At 43.7% G+C, this 12,033-nt stretch overlaps 1 protein-coding gene across 2 annotated transcripts in view; it reads left to right on the top strand.

The window, feature by feature from the left end:
• Positions 1-12,033, top strand: part of IDH1 (isocitrate dehydrogenase (NADP(+)) 1) — a 385,831-nt gene that overhangs the window by 28,191 nt on the left and 345,607 nt on the right. For both annotated transcript variants that reach the window (XM_044075944.1, XM_044075943.1), the window contains exon 3: positions 10,353-10,644. In XM_044075944.1, the coding sequence (XP_043931879.1) occupies positions 10,353-10,644 (292 nt within the window). The remainder of the gene's footprint in view (positions 1-10,352; positions 10,645-12,033) is intronic.

Below are 12,033 nucleotides of genomic sequence, written 5' to 3'. Positions count from 1 at the left end.
GGTGTCCATCGGGGGTAGGTGACATCTTTAACCTCACCACAAGTGTTTTCTCGGAAAACCATCATGAGGTACCGAAGAAAGACTTTTCTTTCATCCCGGCACAGAGAGCCAACATGGCAGATGTTATCCTGGATCTCAAGTGCTACCTGAGAAAGTTACAACTAAAGCTGGATATACAACAACATGAAGAGGAAGAAGACTAGGAAAGCTCTGAGGATGACGACAGACCAATTACCATGAAGAGCCTGTACACTCCTGCACTCTCCAACACACTGAGCCTCTTTGCGAGTACCTGTGAAAGAGATATCTGGAAACTCCTTTCTGATAAGCCCTCGGCAAAGTGGCACAACCTGAACAGGGAAGAAAGACAGGCTTGGAAGGAACTGAGTCGGGACAAATCCCTATGAATCATGAAGGCTGAGAAGGGATCCGGGATAGTAGTGATGGAGCAGGAGAGATGTATCCAAACACTTGAAGCATCCCTCACGGATAACCAGTTCTACAAAAAGGTCAACATCAATCGGGTACAACAAAACTTTAAACAAATTGACAACCTACTATTGGAACTGTACCTCAGGGATGAGATCTCTCAAGACGAAAAAGACTTCATGCAGGTCATGACACCAAGCCTTGAAAAATTTTTTGAATCCCCAAGGTTCACAAAAACCCTGAAAATCCACCTTTATGCCACGTGGTATCGAACCGAAGGACAAAACAGAAAAGATTTTGCAATATGTGGACCACATCCTCAACCCCATTGTACAGAACAGCAAATACTACACCAGGGACTCTTGGGCTTTTCTAAATGACATCGCCAAACTAAGGCTGGATGGAGGTGAATATTTACTGGTCTCCCTAGATGTAGAAGCACTCTACACAAACATCCCCCATGCCAAAGGACTGACCCTCACCAGACAATACCTGAACAGGCACTCCAGCCTAAGATTAATACTGTATGTAGGTTAACAGAAGCAGTATTAAGAAATAACTTCTTTCATTTCAACAGGAAGACTTGCCACCAACAGAAAGGGGTAGCCATGGGGTCCAAAATGGCCCCGGCATATGCAAACTTGGTCCTCGGTGCCTGGGAAATGGATAAGGTTGAATTGCTGCCCGGGTTCAACAACACCATAATGTACAGGCGTTCTGTCGATGACATCTTTTTTGTCTGGAAGGTTTTTGTCTGGAAGGGGGACAGACTTTCTCTGAGCAGTTTTCTGGAAACCTTTTTTCAGAGTCTGGACTTCTTGACCCTCACTGTAGGACATATCGGAACCACCACTCAATTCCTGGATATCCACCTCACTATAGACCCGGAAAGTGGACAGTTTGACTCTAACATCTACTGCATGCCCACTTTCCGGAATAACTATCTAGAGTTCAGCAGCCAGCATCTCCATTTCATGAAAAAGAATATTATAAAAGGACAATTCATCCACTTATCCAGACTCATTTTTAGGGACGAGGTTTTCATCAAGGAAGGTTTTTACCTCAAACTTTTTCTTAGAAAGGAAATACCCAGAGTACTTGGACAACCTGTTCCAAGAGATCATACAGCACAGACACTCCAGGTACCCAACGATCCTGGAAAAGGGATTCACAGCAAGGGCACAGAACGGACAGAACAAAAAGGACTGGGTGGTGAGTTCCCCCTTCCAATGTCCATGTATATGTTCAGAATCGGAGGCGTCCTCACCAACAATTGGGACATTTTGGAAGGAGAAAAAGGTCTGACAAAGTTACTTGGGACATCCCCGAACTTCTGTTTCAAATGAAACTGTTCTTTTGGTGGTGTGTTCGAGATAAATAAAAGCCCATCCAAACAGAATGAAGTATCGACAGAACCTGGAATGTCTGACTGCGGCAAGTGTGTCACCTGTGTACACACACGAAAAGGCAACGACGTCACCTTCCCGCACTGCAACAGAACTGTCAGTCTACATGACCATTATGGTTGCAGCACAAAAAAAGTCTACTGCGCTTTCTGTGAACATTGCTGGAATTTCTAGATCGGCAAAATGAACAGAAAGCTGAGTAACAGTATTAAAGAACACACTGCAGCAATATGCAAACAGGACAGTTTGAATGCCTTGGCTAAACACACCGCTATTTGCCCAAACTTCACAGGATTCAAATTCACAGCACTGGAAAAAAATAAGAGTTTGTAGGGGACATGGACACATTCCTACAAGTCCGGGAATTAAAATGGCAGACCTGCGAGCTGATATCTATCCAGGTCTCAACTGATCATTTAAATGTGCACTTAAATGGTATAGAGATTGAAATGTGATAGGGACTGAAAGTTTAACAATTGTGCAAGTGGATTTAATGCGTTTCCTCTCTCCCTTACCCAGTGTAAGTCTGGACATCAAATGTGCACTTAGAAGGTATAGAGATTGAAATGTGATAGGGTTTGAACAATTGTGTAAGTGGATTTAATGTGTTTATGGATTTACAACTGTGCAAGTGAATATAATGTGTTTCCTCTCTCTCTGACTTTTGCCTCTCCTCTTTACACACACGCTCCCAGTCACCAGGCTAGCCCCCGCTGACCCCACCAAACCCTCCACCCTCAGTCTCACTTCTCACGCAACCATTCAAGGAGCAGTACATCCGAACCAGCCCACGGGCGGTACTATTGCACTGACCCATAATCTCCTACCCATCAAACCCCGGCTCCACACTCCGTGTCCTGGGTGGCCCCCAATCTAGCCCCCCCCCCTCAAGTCCACACCACCACCCCTCTCGGATGGTATACCCACACACTTCTCTCCACACACCGTGATATCCAAGCATAATGGGACTCTCCACCTGACTCCTCCACATTCTTTACTTACCTTTGGAGGCATGGACTCGTAAGTTACACAAAAAAAACTATACCTAATTTCTGGGTAGTCTTGTCAGGGACGTACCAATCTTTGTGCTAATATTAGAATTATTACAGCATGACTCTCATCCTTTCCACCCCCCCCAATTTTTTTTTTCACACTATCCCTATTAGTATGCACATGGCACCACAAAGTTATTACTGTCTGACCTCTGACCAAATTACCTTATGTAACTGCAATTGTAATGTTAATGAAAATGCACACAGCACCTTGCCTGCTCACACTTTACTATTGGAAAGGAACTGTTGATGTTAAATTGTCCAATCTCGCCTTCGTTCTTGCTGGATGGGTTCGGAGCCAATCCTCGGCTCTGACTCTGCCACTTACTATAGCTTGAGAGCTCTTTACTGGCTCGAGGCTACCCCTTATCCCAGAATGCCCAGCGCCAGCTACCCAGATCTCATTTGCCGCTTTAGCTGCGAGGTTGCAATCAATACTGGCTCAGGCTTAGTATAATTTTTTTGTCTCTTTTAAACTCGATATTGTGCTTAAAATTTGATATAATTCTTCTTTGGTAATAGCTTGTAAGTTTCTTTTACTGTAAACCCCCTTATCTCGTCCTTGTGCTTTACTTTTGTGCTGTGTTGGCCATCGCTCCTTAGTTGCTAAGCCTTCTCTTATTCCTTGAACTCGTTTTAACTTGGAGAGTTCTTCCCCTCCCCCCTCCCTAAGGAGAGTTGTTTAAGTTAGAGGCTATCCTTTAAGGTCTTTATTTATTAATTTTTAGTTTTTCTGTTGTAGTTTGACTTTTACTAAAATGTCTAAGGAAGCTAAAAACCTCTGGTTTTAAAAAGTGTGACTCGTGCTGTCAGAAGATGTCTCTGACAGAAGGGCACACTAGTTGTGTTTATTGCTTGGGGGCTCTGCACCTGCAGGACTCTTGTACTATTTGTCATGCCTTTAGTCCAAGGGTCCTGCAGGAGCGAAAAAACAAGCTTATCCTCCATGGATTATTAAAATGGGATTCTCCGGCTAAAGCATCTCAGCCAGTGAAACCTTTGAAACCAGTCAAGCCGTCTGCTCCGTGTTCGGAACCGACCTGTGAGCTTGACAAACTAAGTGTGCCAGCTGGCACTGACAAGACTATCCCTCCATCGGCTCCGACTGTTACTTCGGAGCCACAAAAGAGCTAGGTCTCCTTCCTTGGGGGTTGATTCGCTCGGTGCCACAATCACCAATACTCCAAAGCAAGTCCAGTCATTGCTCATCTTCCCACTCCTCTCGATCCTCGAGGTTATCAGATCAGGATGTGGAGAGAGTGGTCAGTAGGTTGCTTAAGTCACAGGCCCTTGCTAAAATGCTTTCGAGCTCACCTCAGCAGGCTTCAACACCATCCATTTCGATTTCGGTTCGTCCTCCGACTATACTTCGAAGCCGGAGTGCATGGACATTCCGATAGTGGTTCCTTTGGCTCCGATGACATCCTCATCGGCTCCGTTGGCTCAGATTACCTTGATTATTCCTCCCATCGAGGTATCTGGGCGCCAAAGCTCTCTTGTTGGCTCCATGGGGGTAAGTGGCATCGGACCCTTGTCCGACCCACTCTCCCTCTCAGAGCATCTGCTCAGTTGAGCTCTGCTCCCACATCAGCCTCGGAGCCTTCACTCTCGGCACAGGGTGGTATTCCTGTCTCTTCGGAGCTGGAACCCTCCTTGTGTCAAGACCATGATGCTTGTGAGGTCATGCGGAGAGTGCTGTCCCCACAGACGGCTCCACTATCAGTTTCATCGGCTCCATCCCCCTCGGTGCCTGTGACAACCCCTGCTCCTCCTCCAGCCCCAAAGCATAGGGAACCTATGCCCCAGGACACCCCATTGGGTGAACCCTCTTCTTTCAAAGCCTCCCCAGAGCATTCTGAGCAGGCTCCCCACCCAAAAGAAAAAGTGCACAAGGAAGCACCTAGACTCCCCTGAGTCTGTCACCTCAGATACAGACCTGGATGAATCGGAGGGGTCCCCCTCTAATGTTTCCTTTTCGGACATCCTTGAGATTCTCAGGCAGAGGCATAGCTGGACTTCCCTAGCCCCCTCCGAGGATGAGTCTGTATTCTTGGATGCATTTGGTTCCCAACCGTCCACCTCTTGGGTGCCTCCGCCTGTTGATCCACTCCTGTCTGTAGTGTCTTGAAAGGCTTGGTCAGCTCCAGATTCCATGGAACCTGTCCTGAGGAGACCCAATAAATTCGTCACAGCTCCCCAAGACAAACCATTCTTAACTAAAGGTATCCCAGTTGATGCCATGGTGTTTGCAGCAGCCACAAAGAGTTAGCTGAAACCACCTCATCTGTCCATCCATCGAATAAAGACTCTTGTACGATGGACAAATATAGGAAGAGAATGTTTTCATCAGCAACCATCTCTCTGGTGTCCCTGAACTATCTTTCCCATTTTACTGGGCTTCAGAGGGATCTCCTGAAAGAGCTTGGAGATATCCTACAAGATTCCACAGCTGAGGGAGCTTCAACCAAGGTAGCTACCCGGCTGGCGACTCTAAATTCAATAGTCAACTCCTCCTCCCATGAGGCTTATTTCATACACAGCCGATGGAGCAAGTAGAGCTGCAGGGACAGGAGTGGCTCTTAGGAGACATTCTTGGCTGTGGCTGTGTCAGTTTGCGGAAACTTTCAGAACATCCTTCACCAATACCCCCTTTGATGGCTCCTCTCTCTTTGGGCCTCAGGTGAAAGACGACTCTTATCAAGTGCCAGCAGGAAGGCAAGACACTCTGATGTCAGAGTCCGTTTTTTCACTCCTACCAGACCATACCCAAAGGGTCAGAATGGGGGAAAGATGTGGTTTTGGAAATCCCAGGGACCCTTGCCTGATGCACGTGGTGAATTTTCCCCCAGGGGCAGATGGGGAAATAATAACAATGGCAGACACCGCCCTCATGGCAGAGGGGGTCTGCAAAATCAGGGTGACAGTTCTCTTCCAAATCCTATCAACATCCCTGAAGGGATGCCCGACTGCTCAACTCTGGAGGCAGTCGGGGGGGAAGGCTTTCATTGTACCCAATCGCCTGGCAAAACATTACAAAAGATAAATGGATACTAGCCATTATATCCGGAGGTTACAAGATTCCCTTTAATCCAACCCCCTTTTATTTCAGAAAAATCCATCCCTGATGTTCCCACCCAATCTAAGGGATCAGGCAGTCACAGAAGTTTCAAGACTGCTAGAAAAAAGAGCCATCCAGGAAGTCCCTGCAGACCAAGTAGGATCCGGAACTTACTCAAGATTCTTTTTAGTGCCCAAAAAGACAGGGGACTGGAGACAAATTCTGGATCTTGGGTTAAACAAATAAGTACAAAAAGAAAAGTTCCGGATGGTAACTTTGCAGTCCATTTTCCCCTTTCTGGGTCAGGACAATTGTTGGATGTGCTCCATAGATCTTCAGGACGCGTACTACCATATAAAAATGGACAGATGGTCCAGGAGATTTCTATGCTTCTGGCTAGGGGCCAGTCATTGCCAATTCAGAGCTCTGCTCTTTGGTCTCGCTACAGCCCCCATGGTGTTCAAATGCATGGCAGTAGTCACTGCTCATCTGAGACATCAAGGATTCCAGGTGTTTCCTTATCTGGATGACTGGCTCCTCATTGCTACCACCAGGCAACAACTTATAGAAGCACGAGATTACACCATCACATCCTGTGCTCAACTAGGCATCACAATAAACTTCGAAAAATCTGCCTTGTTGCCCTGTCAATTTATTACATATATAGTAGCAGAGCTAGACACTAGAAAAATGATTGTAAAATTGCCTCAGGAAGGAGTTTCCATTATTTGAAAATAAGGGTCACTTCTCCTGAGGAGCAAGAGAATTCAAGTAAAATACGTCCTTCAAGCTCTAGGGTCCATGGCAGCAGCCATTCTTCTAGTTCCCTTAGCATGCTTTCACATGAGAATCCTTCAGTGGCTTCTTTTCACACAATGGTCCTTCCAGGAATTACCCATGTCTCACATGATGCTAATTACAGACTCTTGCAAAAGACACCTTTCCTGGTGGATTGTCTTCCCACTAGTTTTCTTAGGGCAGACCTTTCATGGAACCCCATCCAGTTGCCACAGTGACCACGGCGCTTCCCTGATAGGGTGGGGGGGGGGGGGCATTTATCTAGGGAAGACAGTCCAAGGCATTTGTCAACCTCACAAGTACCACTTGCATGTCAGCATCCTGGAGATGAGAGCGGTGCTCCTAGTGTTGCAAGCTCTTCAAGACTCTCTCCCTGCCGGGACTATTGCAATACAGATGGACAACATGTTGGTGGTTTGGTACATCAGCAAACAGGACGGAACCAGGTCTTGCCTCTTATGCCGAGAGGCCCTCAGACTGTGGCAATGTGATTTCCTCCCAACATTTTCTGATAGCAACACATATCCTGGGACATTCAGCGCAATAGCAGACAGGCTCAGCAGGGCTATCCTCATGCCTCACGAGTGGTCTCTGAAACAGGAAATTGTGGATCTTATTTTCTGCAAATGGGGCCAGCCTTGCTGCGATCTCTTTACCTCTCCCCTCAACAACAAATGCAGCAGCTACTTCTCCAGTGTTCCTCCTCCAGGTCAGACACCCAGGGGTGCTGTAGTCCACGATTGGCCTCAGGGACTCCTTTATGCATTTCCCCCCTTCCTCATAATTCCAAAAGTCATTCAGAAAGCAAAATCGTTGGGTTGCAAAATGATCCCCATTGTCCCCTATTGGCCTCGACCGATTTGGTTTCCATTCCTTCTCCCCCACCTCCTAGCCCAACCTTGGATTCTGGACCTAGTACCGGACCTCTTGATTCAGTCAGGTGGGCTACACCAGTCCCACCAAACTCTCAAGCTCACATCTTGGTTACTCCCCTTCCAATCCTAGCCAGGCTCCCCAATATTTCCCCAGCAGTGCATGATATTACTGTTTCCTCCCATAAGACAAATACAAGGAAAGTCTATGCTAGCAAATGGAAAAGATTCTCGTACTTGGCAGAATTCAGGAATTTAGATCCTTTTACAGCTCCTGTACATGAGATTTTGGACTTCTAGCAGAACTGCCATTTCAAATTTTCATGTTGGAATTTCTAACTCCAGCATAATGTTTCACAAACTCTGTAAGGCCTTCATGAGAGGTACATCTCTACTTAGACCCCCAGTGAAAGAACCACTTCCACCTTGGGATCTCAGTTTGTTTCTTGCCTCCTTGATACTGCCACCATTTGAACCAGCAGCATCATGTTCCTTGAAGTTTCTCTCTTGGAAAACTCTTCTTAGTTGCTATTACTTCTGCCAGACATGTTTCAGAACTTCATGCAGTATGTGTTCACCCTCCATAACTAGTTTTTCACAAAGACAGGGTTTCCCTGAGAACTAACCCATCTTTTCTACCTAAAGTTTGTTCAGACCACATTTGAATCCATCCATTGATCTCCCTGTCTTTTTCCCTAATCATTCCAACAAGGCAGAATACAGATTACACCAACTGGATGTGCATAGACAACTGTGTTTCTATCTCCATAGAACTAAAGAAATGAGAAAGTCAGATCAGTTGTTCCTTTCATTTGCTAACAACAAACAAGGCCTTCCAGTTTCTAAAGTAACTGTCAAAATGGTTATTAGACACCATAGTCCATACCTACCACTTGCGACGAAAAGATCTTCCAACAAAACCCAAAGGTCATTCAACCAGGTCAGTAGCTACTTCGGTAGCATTTCAATTTGTGCAGCAGCTACTTGGGCATATCCTCATACTTTCATTTCTCATTACAAAGTAGATGTGGTCTCCCAGGGCAGAGCTTCCTTTGGTTTCACGGTTCTGAAGAGTCTGTTCAAATGAGCCACCCAGGGTTGAGGTGCTAGGGACGCTGTCCCATCCAGCAAGACGGAAGGTGAGATTGGACAACTTAACATAAAGAAGTTATGTACCTACTATAACATTCCATGTTAGTTGTCCTTCATCTCGCCTTCCTTCTTGTGTCCCTCCCTCCATCCCCCTTCCTCGAGGATTGAGAGGAGTTTCTCAGTGGTTTCACTGGCTAATTTGTTTTGTTATTGGTTGCTTCTCAACCAAACCATGACAGTTACCTGTATATCCAGGTTTATTAATGGATTATCTTCTGTAATTATGTCTAGTGCGAGCTATCTCAAATGAGATCTGGGTAGCTGGCGCTGGGAATTCTGGGATAAGGGGTAGCCTCGAGCCAGTAAAGAGCTCTCGAGCTATAGTAAGTGGCTGAGTCAGAGCCGAGTATCGGCTCCGAACCCATCCAGCAAGAAGGAAGGCGAGATGGACAACTAACATGGAACGTTATGGTAGGTATATAACTTCTAGCAGTCCATTTTAAATTAAAAAGAACTAATGTATTTAAATGAAGTGAAAATGGTTGCTCACAGTTATGAAACGTCTTTCTGAAGTCTTGATAATAAATAAGACGAAAGTGCTAAAGTACTACAAGAGTTGTTGGTGTGATTTACTATTCTTTGAATGCTGTTATTGTCACAAAGTTCATTTCTTAGTTAAAATTTCTTCTCTTCGTTGAATGTGGTTAATTTTAGTTTGTGTGTGTGTGTGTGTGTGTGTGTGTGTGTGTGTGTGTGTGTGTGTGTGTGTGTATATATATATATATATATATATATATATATATAAAATATACACACACACTGTAATATATAGTATTTATATATACACACATATAGCACAGCACCCCTACTACTTCAATATACCAACTCCGAGATCGCACTACAGTGTGGGGCCGTACTTTTCTTGTTCGAAATAATGTAATTTAGAACAAAAAAAGTAGACCTCTCTCTCTCTCTCTCTCTGTGTGTGTGTGTGTGTGTGTGTGTGTGTGTGTGTGTATATGTGTGTGTGTGAATGTGTATGTATATATGTTTTTGCAGGGGGCAAGGCCACCACACCCCAACATATAATTACTGACTCTGAGATTACCATACCTCTGAGAAAAGGGAATATTCGGAAACTGGCCATCTCATAAAGCAATTTGTGCCTCTGACTTCTTTTCATTAACATAAGCATTACATATTTTTTTATATATGTGAGTGCTTTTTAATTCTCACAAATCCTTCCTTTGTACTTTTTAAGTATTATGACATTTCTTTCAGATAAGCCCTGAATGCAGCTTTTCTGATCCAAGTTTGATTAGTTGTCTCTGCACTGATGAGGCCGATTGGGAAGAGAGGAATGACAATATGTCCTTTATGCGGGAGGAGGAGGCTAGGGGGTGCTTGCCTGTGATACAGATTCCATGTAGAATCTCCAGTGAAAACTGGCATTCAAGGGAACAGGGAAGCACAGCCTCTCCTTTGCCCATTTTCCCTTCAAATGTTAACTGTGCTATATAGTGTCTGCATAACTGGAAGAAAACAAATGGACTGTGGCATTTTTAATAACATGTTCTTGGTAGGGTGGTTTTGAAATGCAGCTTACATGTGTAAAACTGTAGTGAATGTTCTTTTTTTTTTTAAGCTTTGATTTAGGAATTGAAAATCGTGATGCTACAGAAGACAGAGTCACTGTTGAGGCTGCTGAAGCCATTAAGAAGTACAATGTAGGTATTAAGTGTGCTACTATCACCCCAGATGAAAAGAGAGTAGAAGAGTTCAAACTGAAGAAAATGTGGAAGTCTCCCAATGGCACAATTCGTAACATACTGGGTGGCACAGTGTTCAGAGAAGCTATCATTTGTAAGAACATTCCTCGGCTGGTGACTGGATGGGTCAAGCCCATCATTATTGGCCGTCATGCTTATGGGGACCAAGTAAGGCTGCATATCTATTGCATTTTATTTTATTGTATTTTTGTTCTAATGTACATGTCTGCCTCTGCTATCCTGAATATCTTGTATTCTTTAAAATATGACACTGCCTATTTAGAAAGTGGATAGTTTTGATGATCTGAACTGTTAACAGTCAAAATTACAGGAAGGTTTGGTACTGCTCTACTATATGCATAATCTTGCCACACATTTAAGTCACTTTATAAACCAGAAGGCTTCTTTATGCTGTTTTAGTAAGGGAAAAGTTTAAAAAAAAAAAAAAGCCACTTTTAAATGATTTTGAAGCGCTATAATTTAATATAGTTTGTTTAAACATCCTTAAACACAGCTAGGAAACTGTTTTTAAACTTTCTTAGGTTTGTAATTCTGGATTCAGAAACTGTAAGGTGCTCTGAGGTTGCCTATACTAACTTTTCTTAATGAAATGCTTTTCATGCTTTAACATCTTGGACTGTGAAGGAGACACGTCAGCACAACGATAGTAGCATTATTGTCTAGTTACAGCCTTATAATACTAATTTACTAGTGATTAATACACTCTTGATTTGCATATATTTAAATAATCATTCCCTGATTGTACAGCATTAAACTGCAGCTTGGTAGTTATTGTGTGGCTTTTGCAAAAACAAATGAACTGTCGCGTGGGTTTTTTTTTTTTTTTCCTCCCTGGGTCAGTGAATTCAGAAAACAAATGTTCATTCACTGAGATGTGCTGAAACAAAATGTATGTAGTTTTCAGTTTTTTTTTTTTTGCTTGGCTTCTTTAAATCCATTGTATCTTCAGTGTAATTTCTGAGAGACATTGTTTTTTATTATTTTATTTATGCAACTGTTGGCTCAGTGGGACTCAAAGCTGGTTTTCACAGCTATGGTCCTGACTTAAAACAAAAGAGACTAAAATAAAAATGGATTATTTAAATGAGCTTAAGCTTTCTATAAAAGTTAAGCATATGACAGTCGTGTTGCTTTTCATTGTAGGTAGGTAGCATAAGAAACAACCTCCCAGTAGGAAACTGTAATATCAACAAGCTTTACAGTAAAAGGAAGTATGGTTAAAGTTCATGAAATTAGTATTGTTTCTGTCTTTGTTATCCAGACATGCTCTTCTCTGCACCCGCTATGTGTCGAGTAACAACTCTTCCTGCAGTTCATACTGAGTAACGTGTCTGTAACATATCGAAGTATCATTGTAAATTCTTTTAAGACCCATTGATCCTACTGTTGTTGGAACTGCCTGGGTATCCTTCCACATTGCCCTTGTTTCTGCCTGCAAATCCTGATTTATTTTATCACTTTTTCTCTCTCTGTATGCAAGACACTGTAGTCACTAGGTGTAGCAATTTCAATGATCAATGTTACTTTTGTCGTCTT

This window comes from Protopterus annectens, chromosome 6.part1 (genome assembly GCF_019279795.1).
Source record: "Protopterus annectens isolate FY-2018-M chromosome 6.part1, PAN1.0, whole genome shotgun sequence".
In the NCBI taxonomy this organism is placed as follows: Eukaryota; Metazoa; Chordata; order Ceratodontiformes; family Protopteridae; genus Protopterus; species Protopterus annectens.
The sequence above is the reverse complement of the archived record's forward strand: the minus strand, read 5'-3'. Positions and strand labels throughout refer to the sequence as shown.